Source organism: Electrophorus electricus, chromosome 10, assembly GCF_041902795.1.
Source record: "Electrophorus electricus isolate QZ-2024a chromosome 10, ASM4190279v1, whole genome shotgun sequence".
Taxonomy (NCBI): Eukaryota; Metazoa; Chordata; class Actinopteri; order Gymnotiformes; family Gymnotidae; genus Electrophorus; species Electrophorus electricus.
Genome location: NC_137506.1, coordinates 31525121 through 31549776, shown reverse-complemented (window position 1 = coordinate 31549776; position 24656 = coordinate 31525121). Strand labels below are relative to the sequence as shown.

Here is a 24656-nt window from a genome sequence, read left to right as displayed (position 1 = left end):
CAGTTACTGCTCCCATCAGCCCCAATGAAAGCATGTGTGGTGAAAATAATGTGCGGAGTGTTTCTGGGTTCACTCTTCTACGAAAGCTCAGATATACAGATAAAACAGGAAAAATGAGCGTTCAGTTACAACTATGCCTTTGTCAAACAACACACACATAAAAATAAAACACACACAGACACAAACAGAAAAAAAGGACATTTTTAAACACAATCACACACCATGTAAAAACCCTGTTTGAAAACAGAACATAAATATCTCATATCAGCAAGGGGATGTGTCTAACCCTGCAGTGTGTCCGGTGTGAATACTCAGTGGTATAAAAATATTTTAAAAATAACACACACACACACACACACACACGCACACACACACACACACACACACACACACACACACACAAAACCACACACACACAACCAAATCCTGAGAGAAATTTGTATTTTGTGATCTGAAACCAGTTAGGTAGCCCAGATAGTCTAGAGATGTATTTGGAGCAGTCTTATCATTTAGGGTGTGTGTATGTGTTTGTGTGTGTTATTTCTTTTTTTTAATTGTTGGGGGTCTTACTTTACTTTCAGTAAAGACTGATTCATTCATTATATAATTAATTTGATACATTGTCGTAAGTCCAAATTCTAGTCAGAAAAATAAGTTTGAATGATTTATTAGCATTAGCATCCTAAATCTTAATTACACAATGAATAAATGCCCCACCTTCACATACAAACACACACACACACACACACACACACACACACACACACACACACACACACACACACACACTGTCTCATAACTAGGCAGTGAGCTCTAAGCTGAAATATTGCTTGGTAAGCACAAATGTTTAAAAGCAAAATCTTTGATCAAAATGGCATGCGCACACACACAAAAACACATACACACAGAGTGAGCGAGAGAGAGAGAGAGAGAGAGAGAGAGAGAGAGAGAGAGAGAGAGAGAGAGAGAGAGAGAGAGAGAGGGAGGGAGAAAATATGCAGGAATAGTACCAGGAAGGCAGAAGCTAACTAAATAAACACTTGTCTCAAATGTGTGTTCTACAAGAGTGCTTGTGAAACAGATATTTTAGCGTATGGTTATGAAAGATGTGCTTCCATCTGTTCTGTCTCTCATTAAACATTTGTATAAAATTTAAATGTCCTAAGATGCTCAATCAAAACCTATCGATTCTGGAGTCGATCATTTTGCTTCAAAGCTGGAAAATGCCAAAAATAAAAAAATCCCAAAAGATATAACCACAACACCCAAACAACACAATAAAGTGACCAAGAGCAGCTGACCAGCGCAACGGAAAAAGGGTCACAGTGGATGGGTGACTTGGAAATCAAAGTGCTGGAGGACAAACAGATGGCGTGGACCACGGCGCCAGTTTAAGACGGGCAGGACCGACTGTAGCTGGACTCCTGCTGGAACCTTGGTGTTAGCGATACGCGATGGCTCTTTCCAAACGGAACGATGTCTCCGATGTAATGGTGGCCGTTTGCTTTCTGTGATACAGAGACAGAGAAGAGAGCCTGGACGCAGCTGGAGGAGACGGTGAAACAGAGACGTCTCACGTGCCGCAGGTAAAGCGTGATGCTAGTAACACCAAGGTCATGGGTTCAGTTCCCACAGAGGAGACTGTCACAGTGAGAAACGTGCGACTACGACAAGAGTGTGCCAAGAGCCGTAAATATGGGAACTTGACCGTTGTGGTTCTCAGAATAAAAGATGGTAGCTTTATTTTCACTGTGAAAAAATAATGAAATGTTTTTTGCAACACCCAGAGCCTGACGCTTTTGCGCAGGAATAGATCAAATATAAAATCAGATGAAATGGCGAATATTAATCATCAAGCTCTTAAGCACCTCACTACACACACAACCAATGACTTAAATCACCCTTATCTCCTCAGTTACACCCCATTACTTCAAAAGACAGTTCAAGACCGGGAAAATTTGGAAACAATTACCTACATCTAGCAGTCCATTTTAGGCAGTCCTGTCCTATCAGAGATATTACAAAATAATATTATACAATTACAGTACAGGAAAGGCATACACACCTTTGGTCACTTATACAAGTACAATCTGCTCTGAACTTGGGCAGCCTGCCCAGGTAGATAAAATGACTCCATTTCAACTTATCAGAACATCTTATTTAACCTTTTTCAAACAAACTCATCTTTGGCCTAACACTTGCATTGCGTACGCTGCAGTAACAGACTACAGGATTCTCTGTGCTCTGTCTACCAGTGTGTGACGTGTTTAGGAAACATGGGGAAAGTGTAGTGACAGAAGATAAGATGAGAGACTCTCTCTCCCGCTAAAGTGTGTGAGTCTCTGAGTTGGTCGCATGCCTTGCAATTACCTGTGGGAAACACTGCCATTAATGACATTTGACCAAATAATGCAACAGCTGTGTGACAAACTTTTTTTTTTTAAACTTACAAGATAGAGATTATATTAGGGTCCAACAATGAGAGTGACTTCTGCCTCTGACACTTAAAGAAATAGATGTTTTATTTAAACTGTTAGGAAGGAAATGTGCCAAGGTAAACAAACAAAAACATATTGAGGCAAAAAAAAAACCCACGAAGCTTCAAAGTTGCGTCAGTTTTTTAGACACGTCTGGGAGTCACTGGGTCTTTAATATGCATCTAGAGGCCCAAATGAACTGCATGCTGGGAAAAACTCGGACGTGTCCAGCAAGTTGGACTCTCGGACAGACCACAATAGTGCAGAGGCAGGTTACGAGCCTTCCCACTGGGGTAGGATAGTTCCACACTCCAGGGGGCTACCAACAAAACAACAGCACCACAGAGCACCCCAAGTCTGCCCCACCACACACACACACACACACACACACACACACACACACTCACACACACTCACAATCAATACAGAGTACAACATGTACCAGCATAATTTAGTTTGCACATTGCACAATTTTGCCAATACCAACCCCACCCCCTCACACCACCAGCACACACACACACACACACACAAACACACACACACACACACACACACACACACACACACACACACACACACACACACACACACACACACAAAGACAAAGCAGACAATCCACACAGGCTCCTCTCCCCACCCCAAATAAATGCCAAGTTGTAAAAGTAGAGCATCCCTCACCCCAATAACATTCTTTATCATTGAGCACCTGTTCCCCCTCCACACACACACACTGGTGTGGTACACACTGATGTAATCAAGCTATATAGGGGAAAACTGAGTAATTATGAAGTGTAGTCTGACAGTTTATCCTCATTCTCCAAACCCTTCTGCCTTCTAACCACCTTCCCATCCATCCATCCATCCATCCACTTTGTTCAGACATGGCTGTGAAGTAAAGGTTTATTGTTCACGTGTATTTTGTCACCTGTGACCTGTTTTACCGAAAGATAAAATAATGTTCTAAAAATAAAGAAAAGGGGGAAAAAGTCTGCTGGTCTTACACCAGTGTTGTGACGACCTGGCCATTCATCCACTTACCCAACCAACTATCCACTCATCCAACCATCCACTTACCCAAACAACCATCCACTCATCCATCCATCCACTTACCCAACCAACCATCCACTCATCCAACCATCCACTTACCCAAACAACCATCCACTCATCCATCCATCCACTTACCCAACCAACCATCCACTCATCCAACCATCCACTTACCCAACCAACCATCCACTCATCCAAACAACCATCCATCCACTTACCCAACCAACCAACCATCCACCCATCCACTTACCCAACCAACCATCCACACATCCACTCATCCAAACATCCACTCACCCAACCAACCATCCACTCATCTAATCATTCACTCACCCAACCATCCACTCATCCAATCATCCACTTACCCAACCATCCACTTACCTAACCAACCATTCACTCATCCAACCATCCATCCACTCATCTATCCATCCACTCACCCAACTGTCCGTACACTCATCCATCCACTCATCCAACCATCTATCCATTCATCCATCCACTTATCCATCCATCCAAGCATCCATCCATACTCTCCACTCTGGTCTAAAGGTCGTCACAACTGGTGTAAGACCAGCAGGCATTTTCCCTCCTTTGATTATTTTTGAAACATTATATTTTCTTCTGGTAAAACAGGTCACAGGTGACAAAATACACGTGAACACTAAACCTTTACATCACACCCACATCCGAACAAAGTCTCCAACCAGAAAAAAGAGAGATTAGTTTAATTGTGTGTCAAGCAGTTCTCTAAAGGTTTTGCCCCACTTTTGTGTCACTGAAACATTTAAGTAGTGGAGAGGTTAATCGTAGGGCTGGGCGATAGAGCAAAAAATAGCATTGCAACGTTTTTTTTCCCATGTTGATCAATATCCATATTTATCACAGTATACAATTTGATTATGTTGCCAGATTGAAGAACCTGAAAATGACTGAAGCCTGAGGAAACCATATAGGATGGTAGTTCAATTTTAGAATTGGTTATTTGCAAAAATATAATAACAAATATTTAACATTGCAGTTTATTTCTAGTGTATGATAGGCTATTGGATCCATCTAGAGCAAGTAAAAAAATCTCAAAAGCTTATTATTGTTATTGACATAAATTTTGTCGGAATCGTGTTTCGAGATCATTTTATCACGACTTGCTTCATTTTACCGACATGTCTAGTAGTCAAATTATTTCCTACGGGGAAGGATTTTGGTTGCACTCAAACCAAGAAGCCATGCTAGCTGAGTCTTATTCTGGTCCTGTTCTTACACACACACACAAACAATCTGCATCTTCCGAGCATGCACGTGCTCACACACACAAACGCAAGGTAGTTTGCATTGTTCTGTGCAATACTGTGTCACTGGGGTTCTCTGTACTGGACAGTTTAGCTCCTACTGTTTTGTGTGCGTGTGCACATGTGTGCATGTGTATGTGTGTGTGCGTGTGTGTGTTACCCATCCTAGTAAAACATCCCTCTAATGTTACAGAGATCAAGGTCAGGAAACCAGTTTTGGATCAAAGCCAGCGAGTGAAAGATAACACGCACTGAGAGTCATCACCCATTTTCCACAGTCTCACATGCACAGCACACATGCTCAACATTACAGACTCCTGCACAACACAGCGCTAAGCGTCTATACCTGACGTGTAACACTGTAACACTGTCACTTTATGCCACTCTACCAAATACAAAGACATAAACCATCTAAACAAACAGACCTGACTCTGTTTTGACGTCATCACCACCCCGACATTTGGCGTATGTTAACCGCATGACGTTCACATCATCTATCCTCTCATCCAACTTCCAGCTCCCAGCTTATTCACACCATTCTGACCCTCTCTAAGGATTCCTGGAAGTTTCAGTCAGCACAGAATTCAGTTCCCAGCTGTTCCAGACTCTTCCCGCATGGTCAGTGACATTCCGGGGGCACTTACGGGAGACACGAAGCCTTCAGTTTCTTCTACAGCCATGATCCCACAGTCTCGTAGAAGCCCAGCCTCTCCCTCCTTCTCTCCTCCTCTCCTTCTCTTTCTCGTTTTTCTTGTCGCAGACTCTCAAGGTGCCACCAGGTCACATGACTCTCAAAAATGCCCCACCAGCAGGACATCCATACTCATGGGTCCAGACTGTGTGTGTGTGAGTGTGTGAGTGTGTGTGTGAGTGTGTGTGTGTGTGTGTGTGTGTGTGTGTGTGTGTGTGTGTGTGTGTGTGTGTGGAGTGTGTGTGTGTGTGTGTGTGAGTAGCCCCTGAATAGATTCCTGAAATAAACAAAAACCCAAACACTGTGCCTTTAAATGTCTTTCAGCCTTTAAATGCCGTTCAGTCCACTCGCTCCTGTCTTCTCTTCTCGTTCCTCCTCTTCACACCTCTTCTCTCCAGGCCTTGTTTCTGCCCACTCTCATCTCCCTCTTTCCCTCTTGACTGTCCGATAATCCCACTCTCTTTCCTCCTTTCTATTTCTATCACTCTGTCTCTCTCTAGATCTGCACTCTGCTCTGCTGGAACATGCAAAGCATTGCAGACGTGAGTGAGGGTCACCCGCCCTGGCTTTGCATTTCAGCATACGTCTCCCTCACACACACATACACACACACACACACACACACACACACACACACACACACACATACAGGCATGGTGGTGAGGGATAGAGTAGCTGCTGAATCAAATGCTTCTGCTAAAAGGCCTTGAACAGTCTGTGTGTGTGTGTGTGTGTGTGTGTGTGTGTGTGTGTGTGTGTGTGTGTGTGTGTGTGTGTGTGTGTGTGTTTAGTCTTTAAGGGATTTCTATGTGCTCTTTGGGAACATAGTGGGCAATGTGAGGAATGGGCGATAATATTAAAAAGCACTAAATCATATCATATATTACACATGGCAAATGTGAAGATCTCATAGATCTAAACCACTGGATGATATGTTAAGTGGTTTCCTGCTAAAATCTTTTCTCTGAATGCTCTGTATTATTAAGGGAAAGTATGGCTATTTGGAGAAATGCCAAATGTAAAGACACTGGATTTATAGTGAAGATTTTTTGCTTACATCTTGTAATATTTGTCATGAGTCTCAAAGTTACTTAAACCTTAAATATTTCATATATAATAACATTTTACATTTTAATTAAAATGATTTATATTTATACTAATTGTTATAACCTGAATTAATTGAACTAGATAGTTAATAATAATGACTTAATCAAGTTCTGAATGTATGGAGTTGAGAAACAGAAGGCGGCTTCACTCGGTATCTGATTAATTGTGAGAGAGGTAATAGTTTCAGGTTCAGTGGCCTTTACTGACACACTGTTCCAACAGTCTGCTCTCTCAGAAGCCCTGAAACAGACGTGAGTTGATCACAGTCAAACTGCAAAGTTGGACTAACGTGGCACATCAGACATGTACCATGAGCTGGGGGCGGGGCCTCCCAGGAAGAAGAGGGAGAGGTCACCCAGCCAAGAAGAAGCCAGAACTGAGAGAGCGAGATGGTGAGCACAGCGTCGCAGGCTAGTGGATCCAGACACCATGAGTGAGACTGGAGCAGGAAAACTAAATAAAATCAGACCCCCTTTAAAATGTCCTTACCTTGACCTACTGTATGACCTACTGTACTGTACACACACACACACACACACACACACACACACACATATACTTCCTGACAGGTATTTCATTTTAGGCCTTCAGATTAAAATTATGGGATAGCAACAGACAGAAATCCACAAGGCGCAGAGTAGAACGACATCCCATCATGCATCAGAAGGATGTTGTTGCTATGGAAACCCAAGAGGAAAAGAAAGTGGTTCTGCAACGGAGCTCAGAGTCCTCAATAGCAGTGGAGATGACTTTTCAAGCACCTCAGCCTCATTAGCCAATCAGAAACAGTATCTCTTACAGTCAGGTACACACACACATACACACACACACATTCTCTCTCAAGCGTACATCACACTGAGAGCCACGGATGCACTCGATAGATTCAAAAAGACATGAAGTACAAACTGAGGCTTTTCATTAAAATAATCAGGAAAAGACTGTGGTTCCAAATTCTGTGGAGTTGGAACCAGCCCGTGCACAACGGGCTCATTTCTGTGTAGCAGCTATTATAACGGACGGGTGGCAGCCCACCACCGCACTGCAGATCTGCCACGACACATGAGCAGGCGAAGACGTAAGCAAAAGGACATCCTCTCAGCACACACACTATCCGTCACCAACACCCCCTCCCCACCCCAGCAGGGGGCGCCATCGTGTCCCCATCACATCGCTGCACAGGAGGGGACAGTGAGTAACCGAACACTTACAGTTATGACCTCATCTGCTGCTCCCTCCTCCTTCTCACTCACACTCACACACACACACACACACACACACACACACACACTCACACATACACACACAATCACACACACACACTCACACACACACACACTCACATACACACACACTCACACACACACACACTCACACATACACACACACTCACACACTCCACACACACACGCACACACCCACTCACACACACACACACACTCACACACACACACACACACTCACATACACACACACTCACTCACACATACACACACACTCACACACACTCACACGCACACACTCACACACACACACACACACACACAATCACACACACACACTCACACACACACACACACACACTCACATACACACACACTCACACACACACACACACACACACACACTCACACATACACACACACTCACACACACTCACACACACACTCACACACTAACTGGGGCATTTTTTCTTTTTCTTTTTTTTTTTTTATCTCTAGTACACACAGTACATTAGTGAGTGTAAGAGGTGTAATAAACACCATATATTGCGCACGGATTCACAAACCTACACCACACACACACACACACACACACACACACACACACAGACACACACACATCTGTGTGTGGAGTTAGCATGGCGTCCAACCTTCTCCCTCAGAGTGGTTTGGCAGTATTGCAGACTCAGTGCTCCTGTAGGAAACCGTTGTAGTTTCTCCCCTGTGCTGAACTACACTGTACTTCCCTCCCCTGAGCAGCAGGCTTGTAGACTGACTTAAGAATAATCTGTTTATTCACACCCATGCACACAGAAGGCCCAAAGCCCAAGAATATTGCTAACTTGGAATTGACCAAACACAGTGACTTGTACTATTAAATGTGGACTATGTGTACCATTCTGACAAAGAAATCACAGCTATATTAGTTTGTTTTCTTTGTGACAGCTCCTGTGCATGCACTGTGAAATACAGGTTTGTCATCAACACACACGCCACGGCGAGCACTGCTGTGCTGCTGATCTCTGAGGATCAGTAGCACGATGAGGGGAAAATATATCTGCTGGGACCTTTCATCAATAAATCAATCAATTAATCAATCAAATACCCAATTAATGATCTGACCAAAGATGCTGGACAGCTAAAACATTCATGCAGCTGTAAGAGCTCTCCCAATCTCATTACCCTATGCTAGTGTAGACACGGGTGTGTGTGTGTGTGTGTGTGTGTGTGTGTGTGTGTGTGTGTGTGTGTGTGTGTGTGTGTGTGAGTGACAGGGAGAGAAAGCGCATGGGAGAGACTGCAGTGTGTAACCAAAATGACATTTCAGCAGAATCCAGTTGGAATACACACACACACACACACACACACACACACGAACACATGCACACATACAAACCACGAGAACTGCAACTGCAGCACAAATCGGATGTTAATACACACTTCCTCATTCCCAGCACACACCCTTTTTAGGTGACTGGCGTTTGCGTGTGTGTTAATATGTTTGTGTATTTTTTCTGGTCTGTTTGTGCGTGTGGTCCCTAGGAGCAGGTGCATGAAGCACTTTCAGGGGTAACAATGTTAAAAGTCGTTTTGACATGCACTGCGTAGGTCAAACACATACCTACCTCCACTCTCCATGTGTGTGTGCCAAGGACAGTCCCTGATATACCAACCCACTGCGTAAGACTGTTCAGAACACCCTGACCAGTGGCTGCACTGGGATCTAATAAAACCACAATCCACACCCAACCTAAGATGCACTAGGTAAGATGTGTTTGTTAAAATTGAAAGAAGTTGCATACTGAGTCAAGAGGAAAAAATACATCTTAAACTATAGTTTCTGTCTGCTGTCATTTTGTTTAATGCTGTATTTTATATTTAAGCATTAACATTTTAGGAGATTGGAGGACTGTACTAATTCACTTAAGGAATATCCGCACAAGTCACGATTCCCCCTTGGCTGTTTTAGCAAGCATGCTACTAGCCAACAGAGCCGCCCCCCCCACACACACACACACAGACACACACACACACACACACCTCGAATACATAAGCAAGCTAGCAGGCTAATACTCAGTTTCCCAGTCAGATGGTGCATATTTGCATCTTACAAAACAGAGTGAGACCAAAACAACTTCAAAATGGATGCATTGAATGCATATTGAGAATTATGTATTGAAACTACACTGGACTACTGTATGAAGATATATTCCACATAATTAAAGGTAATAAAGACGTGTCCTTGGGAGATTTCCTACTTTCCGTACTGTAAGTGCGTGAAGATTTTGTTGTGGAGTCGTAATTCAGCACAATACTGCAAATCTTTTTTCTTTTTCTTTTTTGTCTCATTATGTGAATGACAGCATTTTCGGCCAATAGCAATAAACATTTCGACACGCCCACCTTTTGTCACGCCCACATGTCCGGTTTGCAGAGACTTGTACTTCAACGATCGGGCTACTGACTCAAGTAGCTAAGGTTATGTTAGCTAGCTAGTTGCGCACCTTTTGGCAGAGGTGCAGATAGTTAAAAGCAGACAAAGTTAAAGCAATGGATATTCAGCCATAACAGGCTAGTTTCAAAGCACAGCAAATAAGATTGCCTGGCTTTCTACTGACGACAGCAGCCTACGGAAACAGACACAGATATGACTGCAACAGTAGATAATTCACTCACGTCCTCAGAGGTCATTTTAATCGCCGAGTTCTGATCGAGTTCTCTTTAAATACACCTGCAAGTTGAACACGCTCTTAATCATCAAGTCTGCCAAGAGAAGTAAAACGCAAGCCACATTACAAAACACTCTTCTGCACATTATGTGCAATTACACATTTCCAACAAAGAGGTCGCCAATTCCCCAAACTTACATTGTGTAGCTTTTAAAAAAAAGATTTTAACCCAGAGAAGAGCAGCCTTGGTGCTTTGAGCTTTCTGCAGAGAGACCAATATTACCAGTACTGAATGAACACTTGCTGATGCAATGATAAATTAGAGGCAGAGGAAAACTGTAGAATAACCAGCAAATCACATCAATCACCACTACAGAAATGCAATACAATTCTGCACACACACGGGCACACACACACGCACGCACGCACGCACACACACAAATCAATCAGAGCTGAAGCATTAGATGGCTCCTGAGAGTCTGGAATAGAAATAAAATAATAATGTGAAACCTTTCACTACAGACGCTCCACTCAGAGGCATTGCATGACTGTGCAGAACATCTTCTGGGTTTCTGTGTGTGTGTGTGTGTGTGTGTGTGAGTGTGAGTGTGAGTGTGAGTGTGTGTGTGTGTGTGTGTGTGTGTGTGTGTGTGTGTGTGTGTGTGTGTGTTTCTAAGACGAACACCATACACTAGTTCCATACCCAGATCACAGGACAGGCAGAGGGTGTCTGAAATCAAAAGGAAGCATTGAAACAAAGAACAGTGAATAAATGGAATCGGGGGGGGTAGATACGGCTGGGGGGGGGGAGGAAACAGTATCAGATTTATGCTTAGCAAATACAACAATAACAATTACTATTGATGCTATATTCAGGCTAATCAGGAACTGACTATAGATGTGTGTGTGTGTGTGTGTGTGTGTGTGTGTGTGTGTGTGTGTGTGTGTGTGTGCGCGCGCGTGTGCGTGCGCGCGCATGTGTGTGTGTGTGTGTGTGTGTGTGTGCGCGTGTGTGCGTGCGCGCGTGTGTGTGTGTAATCCTCTGGCACAGAGACAGTGCCAGATGAGAGGGGAGAGAAAGGCCATCTGCTTGCATTACTCCCCTCTGTGACCTCATAGACACACTCGCCCTGTAACACACACATACACAGTAACATTGTCTTTGCTATCCCAACACCGTAACACACCCTGTGTTGATGCTCTTATCAATGTCAGTCCTGCATCTCTTACAACACACCAGATAAATCAAGCACACCTGCCTCTTTCCTCCTTGACACTTCCTGCTTATATCCACAACCTGCTATGAGCAACAACTAATATTTAATATAAAAATAAAATACTGGATACCTGCACACTATCGGAATCCATTGATCACACTGTCCACTAGAAGTGACATTCAGTTTTCACTTACTGATCAATATTAATTTAGTAAGGAAGCCAGACAAGGGAAGGACACACACAGAGCAATGACGCCTGTTAACTTAATTCTAGTCAACTCAGTTCAGTCTAATTCATTCATCAGTTCAATTCGGATATCACCTCTAATAACAGACGTCAACAGCCACAATGTAGCGTTAAAGAAATACAAACAAACCAGGTGCAGTGGCGGAAAAGCTACACTCGGAGATAAACTCAGAGAAGACATCCGTTTTATACAAACACTAAGTCATAACCCCTCTCAATCCCACACCTCTCACTCACCAACACATGATTCAGACGAGAGACTGACGGGTCTCTGAAGAGATCTGTCCTCTGCTTAACCTCTGAGGTCACAGGGTCAGGCGGTCCAAAGATTCAATCATATGCTGATGTAATTTCCTGACACAGCTTCTTTTGGGGTTATTCAGTGGATTTACAGTGATGTGTACGTTTATTTTTTTGGTCCATGCAGGTGCTCCCATGTAAACTGCGTAATGTCCCAAAGTGAGCGGGACGGTGTAGGAGGCAATCAGCGTCCTACCACTCTACAATTCACTTTTGCACGTGACTATCCTACTCACTAGCTCATGTCAGTAGCATCAGAGCAGCACATTCTCATATTTAAATTCAGATGAGGAGTGCTTTCTCATCTCTAACACACACAAACCACTCCGGGGAGAGGCAGGTAATCAGGTGATGAGGGGTAGTGCTCCGCAGAGCGGAGCGCAGGCTGGGCTGTCCTGGTTTAGCATTCATGTGCACCCCCACAGCTCCAGAGAGGAGCCGTGAGGTTCTCCTCTCAGCCTCTCTCAGCTCAGAGCACACAAACCTGAGTGAGGGCTAAGGAGGAAGGGGAGGACACACACACACACACACACACACACACACACACACACACACAGATTATCACCCATTTATGATAACAATGAATCTGGAACAAGCACAACAATTATCATCCACAGACACAACCTAATTCTGCCAAGGTTAGCAGTGAACTCATTAACACCCCTGCTGGGCTATGGTACACACACACAGACTCGAAGGTGGCCATTTTCTGTACGGCTGATGGTTTAGGAAAATGAATGATCTGTTGAAAATTAGCACCCTCATTTATTCAAACAAATACAGACTACACTCACACACACACACACACACACTTACATTTAGACTGAGACAGCTCACACACCCTGTTTCACCTTCATAAGTCCCCTAGCACACATCAGTGGCATTATATGCTACTCCGGTCTTAGGACACTGCAGGCTCATCCCTCCCTCCTGTACAGAAGGAAGGAAACTTGCCTTTGTTTTATCTACATTAACTGACTGGTTATTCATCAACTCTCAGAAGCCTGAACAAAAGACATTTTATTTCATTTTAGATAAAAAGTGGCAAGTTTCAATATAATTCTCTGTTGAGGCACAATGGAGCCACTACAATAGTGGAAATAAAATAAACCCTGACAAGGGTTAACAAAAACTAGCATGGAAAGAACAGAAAACAAAAACAAAATTTAAATTATTTATGCACAATTCAAAAGATGATAATAAACTGAGATAAACAACAAAAGCAAACTAATGAAGATATCAAAACTTCAGTAACACTTTACTATAACTTTATCACAAATGTTATTCATTAGAAACACTTTGTGGTGAACAGTAATATGTTACAGAGCCCATGTGTTCCTGTGCAATAGTCACTTCCTGACGACATGTACAGCCTTGGCTGCATGTTTATGGGTAGCAGTCCATTCTCAACCCTGCTGGGGGGGTCTTGGAGCTCGCTGAACCAGACTTCTGGAGGGCCAAACTAACCTCCCCTATTCTCAGGAGGTAGCAGGTTCTCAGGGGTTATTACGGGTGAAGTAATAATTGGATTGCTGTAGGATACAGTCTAGTTCAGCTTGTGGGGTGGTGGTAACTCAGTGAGTAAGGTACTTGACTAATAATCAGTAGGTTGCTGGTTCAAGTCCCACCACTGTCAAGCAGCCACTGTTGGGTCTATGAGCAAGACCCTCAATTACACAAGTTGTGTTCAGTTAGTCTCTTTGGATTAAAGTCTCAGTGAAATGGTGTAAATATTACATTTACATACAATCGATTTCTATATTTTAAAAATGTAACTCGAGCCGGTAAAGCTTTACTGAGCTGTGGGTGTGCGACCAGAAATGTGCCAAGCTGTACTCATCACCCTCTGGAAGAAATGGGCTAAACACATTCCAAGACCCAAGAAGAGCCAGTACAAATAACTAATAGACTTGGCTCATACCAGTCCATACCAAACTCACCGACCTCTGTATGTCAGTACTGACGAGGGAGGAGAACGGAGACTTCCCCAAGACTGAGCCAGATCCGATACATGGGTCCTGTCTGCCACAGCTGCATTCTGTTCTGTGTATGACTATGTATGTGACAAATAAACTTTGATTTGATATTCAAATTAGCTAGCTGACCATCTGATTCTGGTAAACTAGATTACTGGAGTCCTCCATGGTCAAATTAGTTATCCAGAGACATAAAGGGACACCTAGTGGTAAACAGAGAGAATTCAAGCGAGTTAGGAAAATTAGAGCAAGCCAATTAGAAAAGACAACAATATCCCATCTTTAGAGAATCCTGTATGTACACACCACCGTGAGCCAGTCTGTGTTCGATCTCGAGACTGACTTCTTTTGTTGCTTACATTTACTCCTTGTATTGACGTTCATTTTGATATGAAATATCTGTCACTGTGTTTTATAAATAGGCTGATTGACTCTAGGCAGAAGTGGAGAGCAAGAGTGTGAAAGAGCCTCACTGCTGTGTTTGGTTGAAATTCCTACTCTGAAACTGGGTGACTGTTAAGAAAAGGGTTTTTTCTCAGAGGGTACAATTCAAGTTGTTTGCATAAAAGGCCTGGTGTTGGGAAAAGTGCACAGAAGCAAATGTGTTGACGATCCTGTCTTCAGAGAATCCATGGGCAGTTCAATAGTTTCAACTCCAGTAAATGCTTTATTTGGGTTTCACGTCATGGGTACAATTTGTTCCGTTTGCATAAAAGGTCTTGCGTTTGTGTTCATTGAATGTTTTTGTTGTATTACTTTGTTGTTGCATTATTGGGGTTGTAAAGTGTGACAGGCATCTTTTGGTTGTATGAGTAAACAAGTGAATAATTGAACCCTATGGACTATGGTGAGAGAAAACATAATTGTTATATTTTACGTACCATTATATGGCACCCAAGTTATGGGGAAAAAAACCTAATAAAATGAGTAATGGCAATAATATTCCAAAAGGAGAGAGAATTAAAAGTGTCCACAAGAGGTCATTCTACAGACGTCAGATATTAGTGCACATAACTGGCCAACTGTGAAGACATACGCTGCGTAATTTGAGAAAACTAATTACTCACTTATGCTTAGAAGGTCACGACTTAAAGATCAGACATTGCAAGGTGTGTGGGCCGTAGAGAACCCAGCCAGTATTTTTGGACACCTTACTACACAATGAGTAAGAAAGGAAGATGAGACCTATTTCATCCTGGATATCAGTACTGAACGTAGACAGTGATATAGTTGATGAAGACGGTAAACATAACTATCCTAGGTCTTCCTCGCTCATAGGTGAACTACAGATAACAAAAAAACTTGTTAGTTGGAAAAGGTACACTTTGAAGACCAGAAGTAAAAGAAAAACAATAAGAAAAAAAAGAAAATGATAACCTTTTTTATAAACTTATCTGGTAAACCTTAAGAAACTAGCAAACCGTACATAGGAAAAGGTAAAGGTAATGGAACCTTTCAAGCTAGATGTAACAGCTTCCAAGTCAAGAACAACTTCCACACCTCCATCTCATTAAGTGGGCATCTGTCCACTAATAATGGAAGAAGAGGTAGAAATGGAAGGTGACATAACATTCAGGTGAGAATGACCCACACTTGTCCAACAAGAGGTGGAGACGAGGGTCAAGTTACAGACGACCCTAAACCAAATCAACACCCAAAGGAAGGAGGGAGCAGCAGAAAAAACCCAGCTTTACTGAACCAATCAGCTTTACTGAACCAATTCAGCGGTACTGAACCAATCAGCTTTACTGACATGAAAAGAATAGCTAAGGACATGACAAAACTGGAAGCAGGTGAACAAGGCTGGCTAACCAAGTTTGAGACACGTGGCAGGAAAAAGACTTGATGAAGATGATTTTCTCAAGCATGAGGCTGACAGTAGTTCTTAATACAAACCTTGATAATGAGAAACCTTTTAATATGTACAAAAATGTGGAATACAATAAGGGAACATTACCCCTCTAACAAGTTTTCCTCAAGATTGGAGCACCACCAGCTCACTGATCTTCAAGAAATCCTGGACTCTATCATAGATTTTGAGAGTAAATGGAGACAAGAAATGGTTGAGCCATGGTACCACAGAAACACAGTGAAAGCATTGTTCCTAATGTCTGTAATAAAGACTCTACCGAAAACCATTCAAGAGAAACTGATCCATCTTGTGGACCTGAACAAAGATCCCTGACCTGCAATAAAAGAATAACTTGTCCATCATGTCAACAGGTACAGACAGAAGAAACAAGAAGAAAAAGATAAAGATTTTTCAATGTCAACCACGTTGTTAAACACAATTGGCTGAAGTAAATAAACAAGAAGGAAAATAAGAAATCAACCAACATGCAAGTAGTCATAATACCATAGATGCCAACTCCAGAGACACTTCAATGTGCCAAATGCCCAACAGGACTGCCCGAGCAACCAAGTCTAATGCCCCAAGTCAAGAACAGAGAGATGCAACATTTTTAACCCTGATGAACATATAAAAATATCCTGCAAAGATTCCCCACATGACATCCCCTCCATTTAGACTTAATTTAGATTAATTTAGATTTAAATTCTGAATTTGTGACCCAACTTATCCTGCAATCCCATTCCATAATGCAATAAAGTTTACTTTGTGGACAGCTCCTCATTACCTTATGGAAGGCAACCAGAGATACACAGTAGGGTGTATAGTAGTTGCTCCAGATTGACACACTAATGGCTTTGAAGTAGTGTCTGTACAACTATCTCAACCATCTACAGCACAAACCATACAAGCTGTTGCAGTTACTGCTGCCTGCAAATTGGCAAAAGATGACATTCTTGCACTATATACACTAACTCAAATTATGGCTACAATGTGTGCTGCTGCAGAGACTTCAAGAGGTTTGCCTGTGGTAGGTGATGAGAAATGGGTTCAAGATCTTAAAATCACAACCTCATCCTGCTAACCTGACCTGTCAATTCAAGGGTTAATTGACCTACAATAGTCAGACAACCCAGAAGAATAAGGTTACCAAGGAGAGTGGCATATGACAAACAAATAAGCCTGTTTCAAAGGGTAATGGCATGGAAACTAGCACCAGTGAAATGGTTGTGCAGAGCACACAGAGTGACTCCCTTCGTAAGGTGGAGAAGATGTATTGATACAATGTCAGTTTTCACCTTATTTGCAACTCACAATTGACAATTTCATTAATAACTGACACTGCAGGAAACATTGTACATAAGACATTTCAGCCCCTAATTGGACACATCCCAAGTTCCTTAGGCCCATTTGAGCACATTTATATGGGCTTTATGGACATGCCAGATGGGAAGAAAGGAAATAGATGCTGCCTAGTAGTAACAGACAAATTCTTTAGGTTGGTGGAGGTCCTTCCATCCAACCACAATTACACACAGTTGTTTAGCAAGGAAAGTAACCCCAAGATGTGGCATACCCAAGATGATTACCTGGATACTGGACTGAATTGGATAGCTGTATTACTCCTTAACCCAATGTGTGTAAGATGCTCAAGAAATCGTAGCACATTTGATGCCACATGAAATTGCTCACTGGAAGACCAATGCCAATTCCCTGAGCATCTTCAGAGAATCTAGGCCCATGGTTAAAACAACTATAGACTGAGTTGTGAAAATACTTGAAAGGACTAACTTCTATACATCAGGCCTCATATCACCAGGTGATGAAAACCAACTTAGCTGAAAAAAAATAAAAAAAACAGTAAAACCTGGCCAGCTGGCTCTATGTGAAGGTACATAAAAGAAATTAGACAGAACCTAGGGTCCATGGACTACACAAGGTAACCCTAGCAACAGCTACAGTGGTTACCGTTGCTGGACTGAACCCGTGGAGCCACATCTGCCTTTGTGGTTCAGCCCAAGATCCTGGCAGGACTGTGAATAAGGTAACTTCACTCTGTCCTTGATTCTTTTGTGCCTTTAGGAGTTAAGTGCTAGTAACCTCTCCTCTCACCAACGAACCACTCTACATGGATGAAAATGCTAACAACACACACAGGAAACATAACAAGAAACAAGTTTCGCACCAAACAATTGGGGTCGTAGACTGTGAGGACATTAGGTCAATGGCATGGAACAAGAACCATTTCAGGAGCAGCAGTCTAAGTACATGTGTTGCAATAAACTGAAACAAATCAACTCCTAGATGAAGAAAAGCTTAAAGGACATTTGATTCAGTGCAAAGGGGACAGTATCTGTCTACTTACTGAGCTAAAGAAATCATGGGTTTAGGAAGCATGTAAATTACAAAATTGGTACATTAACAAAAGGGTTATGATTCTTATTCAAGTAAGGTCTATGGTATTCAACTGAGAAAATCTTCTTTTTTTTCAAGTGTGAGAAAAAGATGACTTTTTCCCACTTCAATTGGGAAAATGAAGAGGCAGGTAATCAGGTAATTTTCACCCATATCTTGGGAATGACTGCACATGAAGCCTTAACCAATTGTACCAAACCTGTGAATAAGAATCATGGTGCTATCCTAGTTATTGAGCATACTGGTTATTGTCAATTATTGGAAATTATTCTGATCAAATGAAATGTGGAATAATAATCAGAAATATGATTTGAGAATTGAGCAATGCGTGTGTGAGTACAAGTGGGAACGGGCACCAAGAGTGTGCCAAGCTCATCCCATTAGCATCAGGAAGAGATGAGGTAAACACATTCCAAGATGCAAGAAGAGGCTAGTAAAACTGTCTAATAGATTTAGCTCACACCAGGCTGTACCAAACTCATAGAACTAAGAGACACCTTCAAGGTTAGTCAGCTGTAGCTGCATTCTTTTCATATTAGAGAGCTTATCAGCAGTCAAATTAGTTATCTGAAGGGATAGAGGGATACCTAGTGGCAAATAAAGAGAATTTATGTGAGACAGGAACATCAGAAAATATACTTAGTTAAGAAAATTAGAGCAAACCAATCAAAGAACACCAGGATGCCCCATTTAAAATTATGCACCACTGTCATCAAGTCTGTTTTCGATTTTGAGACAGACATCCTTTATTGCTTAGATTTATTCTTTGTAATTACGCTCATTTTGATTTTAGATATTTGGCATTTTGCTTATCTTCATGACTACGTGAGAGAAGGAAACGAAGCCTCCATGGCAGCTTGTACCGCCACAACATCTACAACCCTACCAGGTCAGTGCCACTACTGAGAAAATACCCCAAAGTACGTGCTCAGCTGTGGCCCTGAAAAGTATGGCATGTAAACGCAACAAAGCCAGAACAAAAAAACGGCAATTTATCTAAGGGGCTAAAGCAGATCCCAGATGTTCTGGGCTATTGCCATGATGCAGCCAGTATGGAAACAGCTCTGTAAGTTCTTTGTTTTTCACACACTCTCTCTTTCTCTGTGTGTTCGCTTTTATGATGATGCTCATAAATTTACAGTCAGCTATGCCTGGAAAGGACAAACATATCAAACACAACCACCCACGCAACCCATTTATGAAGCAAAGCTGAGAATCATCTCTTCCACGTTAAGAAGTCACTGCTCAGCAGGGCAGGGGGTCCACACCAGGCATAGAGAGGCAGATGTCCAGGGCCCCTCAAGCAAAGGGACATATACAAATGAGACTTGCGTGTTGATGGTAAAATAACGTTGTTCAATATAATGTTTGATTTTATGAGTGCTGAAGGAGAAAAAAAAACAAAACATTATTCGAGGAAAGCAGAGAAACACAAAAAGAAAGTGTGTTAGTGCACTCGAAAGTAGCTGGCATTATTAATTCAGTCTGAAGGCGTGCCACACAAGTCCTGCAGACTGTACACTATAGCGGCCCAATACCAGCTGGTTCTTGCAGCTCCCACATGGCTTTTCATTCACTTGCAGTGAGGTTTTGTTTTCCTTTTTCAAACTTGCCAATATTAATTTACAGCACAACTAATTCAAATATGACAGTTAATCAAACATTTCAGCATTATTTCCAAATTTCAATCTAAATCTGAAGTCAGCAGGTGTGGACATGAAGTTTCATTTGAGGCTCTGGCAACTCCAGGTGAGCTACCTTATGAGATCTAACTATTTCACTTAACAAAACACAAAAAACACCACCATTGCTTTCCAGGGCTCTACCTATTCACTTAAAACAGCTTCCCCAAAGAACGACACATCACTAGTACGGAGAGCGCCGACAGTCCTGCTGTGGAGCAGGACGGAGCAAGGAAGTGGGCACGGAAACCATAGGATACCCAAGGTAAATACGTGGGGGGCGGAGGGGGCGTGTGAGGCACTAGCCACCTTAACGAACATTGCTGTTACAGGCCGTAGCAGGAGCAGAGATTAGCATCCTTAGCTGGCATAGCCTCCACTGAGGAGCTGCAGAGAGCTGTGCTATGCGACACGACAGGCATCGAATGCATCAATTTCATTTTCTACAGAATTATTGATTTTGACAGTCATACACAGATTAGGGCATTTACTGAGAATGTCTGATTCTGTATGTGTCATCTGTGATGCAGTTTAGCTGTATTTTTGAGTCTTTTACTAACTGTCCCTAAAAGGCGTACAGATGCTTGGTGCTCGCTGCGGCAATGTCTGTTCAAGCATCTATCGTAGCAGTTCTCAGAACTGTGTGTGCGTGTTTGCATGCATGTGCATGTGTGTTTTGCCTGTAAAGTCAGACCCGCCACCGGCTAGCCTACAGAGAAAGCATACCAGCTGTCATTCACACCAGCACGCGATTAACCTCCTAAACCCTGCGATCTGAAGTAACACAGAAAACAGCTACAGGGACATTCGGCAAAATTATAGAAGCACTTAATATAAACCTTAAGTGTAAATCTGTCAAACGTAATATAAAACAATCAGAAATGAGCATTTATGATATATAGAAGGACCACTTGAATTCCTTCAGTTACTCTTGATTCCTCCTAAGGAACAATCACAGAGCAGACTTAGTCACCCTTACGAGGTTCACACAACAGAGCAGGCGAGTCGCGCCCACCCTTCAACAACACAGCCGTCTAGGTCAAACTCTACACAGCCTAACAGCGGTTATTCATTATACAAACAGCCGCTATCGCATGCAGACCCGTTCATGCTATTCACACCTTGGGAAAATTTTAGGAATTTCTGAAATGGCCATTATCTCGCAATTTGGAAAACATGACATTGCAACAGCTATGATTTTATTACAGATTAAACACTTTCAGCAATGTTCTCAATATTCACAAGACATTTTTAATGTTCTATAATGACTAGATATATATAAAAGACCTGATTAAATGAAGAACATTAGCAAATTAATAATTTCATCTGATTCTTTTTCATGTAAAAACAAGATTAGCTGTTTATTTGCTTAGATCAAACTTACACATAACTTACAGCAGATAACTGTAACTTAAACGACCACGGCGATACCTTTTCCTCAAGTTTAGTGAACCTACAGGCCATAAATGTGCACGTTAGTGAGTTACGCCCCTGGCATCTGCCCAGGATCCTAGCTCATGGTTCGGACTTCTTCCTACTTTAACACTCGTGAGTCAGCTCACGAAGGGGCTTTGCTAATTACTCGATGAATAAACTCCGATGTGTTAAAGCAAAAACCTGTAGAAGTGTACAGGACGCAGTTCCCGGTCTCGAGGCTGACTGGGTTACAGTCTGGGGTGAAATTCCATCTGTGCCAGCATTCCCATACTATTAAAAAGGAAATGCTCTCCTCAAACTCCCCACGAGCTGATCCGATTCCCAGCCGTGGATCAGAGACGATACTTCTGTTCTTATGGTACATTTGCATTGCAGCAAAACAAGCCGTATTTGCACCACCTCTCACCCATTCTGTGAAGACAAGGGGCGGTTGTGCATGGAGTATTGTGGGAGTGAGTGTGTTGCGACCCAAGCAAAGAGAGGGTTGAAAAGTTGAGCTTTTTCTCAATTTTATGTAAATAAGAAGCAAGTTTCGCTGGACAACATTCAGTCAGTACTGCGTGGTATATTTCACCGCATCAAGCCACAGACCGAACTGGGTGTTGTGACACGATGCCAGATTAATAGCGCTGTGTCAGGTTTTCCTGTAGTTTTCGATACGACTCTGTAGGAAAACAGAGACGCATAAAAATAAATGAAGCACTGAAGAAGGTGTCTGAAAAAGTTTGTGGTCCTGGACTGAAATTTTAGTTTTTTGAGACAAACGTGCAGATCACACAGCAGGAGGCAAAACGTGAGTTTGGCTTCACACCGACGTAAATGTACCATTAGGGAAATGCATCAGGAGACCTCAGAATAATTACTGATCAACTAGAACAAAGGAGAAGGGCTAAGTAAAACATGACCCACACACACAAACACACACACAGAAAGGCCACTGATCCTCTTGTTAGACCCCTCCCCCAAGACGTTCTAACGTTACGGCCCCTCCCCCCTCCAGCCTGTCTTTTGTGGTTTAGAATTATTATGTGTGTGTGTGTGTGTGTGTGTGTGTGTGTGTGTGTGTGTGTGTGTGTCAGAGGCAAAAAGAAAGACTGTGAAAGTGTGTATGTTTTGTCTCTGTGAGCCCACAAGCGGCTGTCACCATAAAATTCACTCCTCCCATTAATCCCTTCATTGTATTAAACCTCATTCATCACAACCCCCTCTGTGTGTGTGTTTTCACTTTCTTCATGGAAACTCTGCCTTTGTGTACAACCCATGGGTACCCACCAGGCACAAACCTCACAAAGCACTCAGCCCCTACAACCTACACCCGCCATAACACACACACAGACAGACACGCAATATCACTTTAACTGATGTTATTTGGCCTCTTATTGCCCATGCTGCATCAGTGAGTCATTACACTAAAATATTTCAGTATAATGATAAAAGTATAATATAATGATAAATTCTAACTGGGAGTGAATTTTATCAACAGGAGAAATCTACTGATTAGAAATGAGAAATTTCATAATTCACATTTTTGCCTTTTCAGCCAAACTGCTGTGTTAAGAGATCAACATAACTCGTCACTCATTAAATCACATTAAGGACAGAATCCCATATTTTGAGGAACCCATGTAACAATGTATGTTTGTGATGTGGTATGTTTCATTTTTGTTTGTTTGTTTCATTTACGTGTTTGTATGTTTCATTTTGTTTGTTTGTTATGAAAACAAGACTGAATGACTGACCTATTTATGTGGCGCCGAGTCAGTGTTAGACTCTCTAGCTATTCTCAAAATTATGTGTAAAAATTCACTAAAAAACTGAAAGGCTGCCTTATCAAATAAATTAAATTAAATACGGATGACAAAGACTAAATATCTACTTCATTAGTGGCCTTTGTAATAATATAGCAGCACTTTAAAAAATCTTTTTTTATGCTGTAAACATTCTAAACAATATCAAACACATACGCATTACATGGCAGTTTTTATTATTCAAGTTATTTGTCACATTATCCCAAAAACAATTCAATTGTTTTGGTCAAAATAGTGCAAACCAACCTTTATCCATAATAAAGGGATCACCAGTGTGCTTAAATACACTGCCATACATGTCAGATGAAATGTCTCATAGTATAATAATTTAATCCACACTGTGTGTCTGCAAGGCTGTGGTGAATAAATTAGACCTAACTGTCTGTAGTAGATGCGCTGGTTAACTTACAGTCTAGCTGTTGGGAGTCAGAGTGCAGCACAGTTTTGATCCGAGTCTGGAGAGTAACTGACGAGTTGAGTAAGGTTTGTCTGAGCAGACCAACAATGCAAGGTCTTTAAATGCTGTTTACTGCTGGGCGCCGACATTCTAGCTGGTGACCAGCTTTACAACATTATAAAAGTGTGAGACCATACAACGGCATACAATGCCAGAATGTCGTACAATGCCAGATTTCTTACTGCTGGTGTACACCTAAACAATTCCAGAAAATCTTCTGAGACGTCATTCCATGACTGAAAAGGGAAAAGATTGGCACAGAGTACTGTTAATGAGGATGTGAAACACTGAGAACACTTCCAGGTCAAAAGGTCAATCACAAGACAAGCCTGAACCTGAAAGTAGGACATGGATGGTGCTCAAGATATGACAGCCCACATCAAATTCATCTCGGTGGTACAGCTAGTGTTGCTGGTTAGCACTGTACAATTAGCATCAAAAATAGCTTAATGTACTCATTCCACCTTGTATTCTAATATTTTAGATTCAGAAATATTTAAATGAAATTGAAATGGAAACAATTAAAGCAATTTATTTAATGTCTTTCTTGTGCTAGATTAAAGTGCCTAAAGTTGCTGTAAGGCATTGTTTTTTGGGACAATTGCTAAATTGTTTTTGCATCTTTACAGCCAACACAAATTGTTGGGCTGAGAATAAAGGTCTAAGGCTAAACTAGCCAATCAGGATGCCTCTATACAAGGGGGCGGTCCTACCTGCCTGTCACTTAATTTGGTACACACATGCAACAAGCCAAGTGGCCTGGCCAAACGCTCAGTGTGT

General features: G+C 42.1%; 1 protein-coding gene across 40 annotated transcripts in view; it reads right to left on the bottom strand.

Annotated features, from left to right (window-relative positions):
- ank3a (ankyrin 3a) overlaps positions 1-24656 on the bottom strand; it is a 128144-nt gene that overhangs the window by 77071 nt on the left and 26417 nt on the right. The window contains exon 1 of one of the 40 annotated variants that reach the window (XM_081721215.1): positions 5446-5615. The exons of the other annotated variants lie outside the window; for them this stretch is intronic. Coding sequence (XP_081577341.1) covers positions 5446-5481 — 36 coding nt within the window. The 5' untranslated portion in view covers positions 5482-5615. Of the gene's footprint in view, positions 1-5445; positions 5616-24656 lie in introns of those variants that run through there. 40 annotated transcript variants of the gene reach the window in all.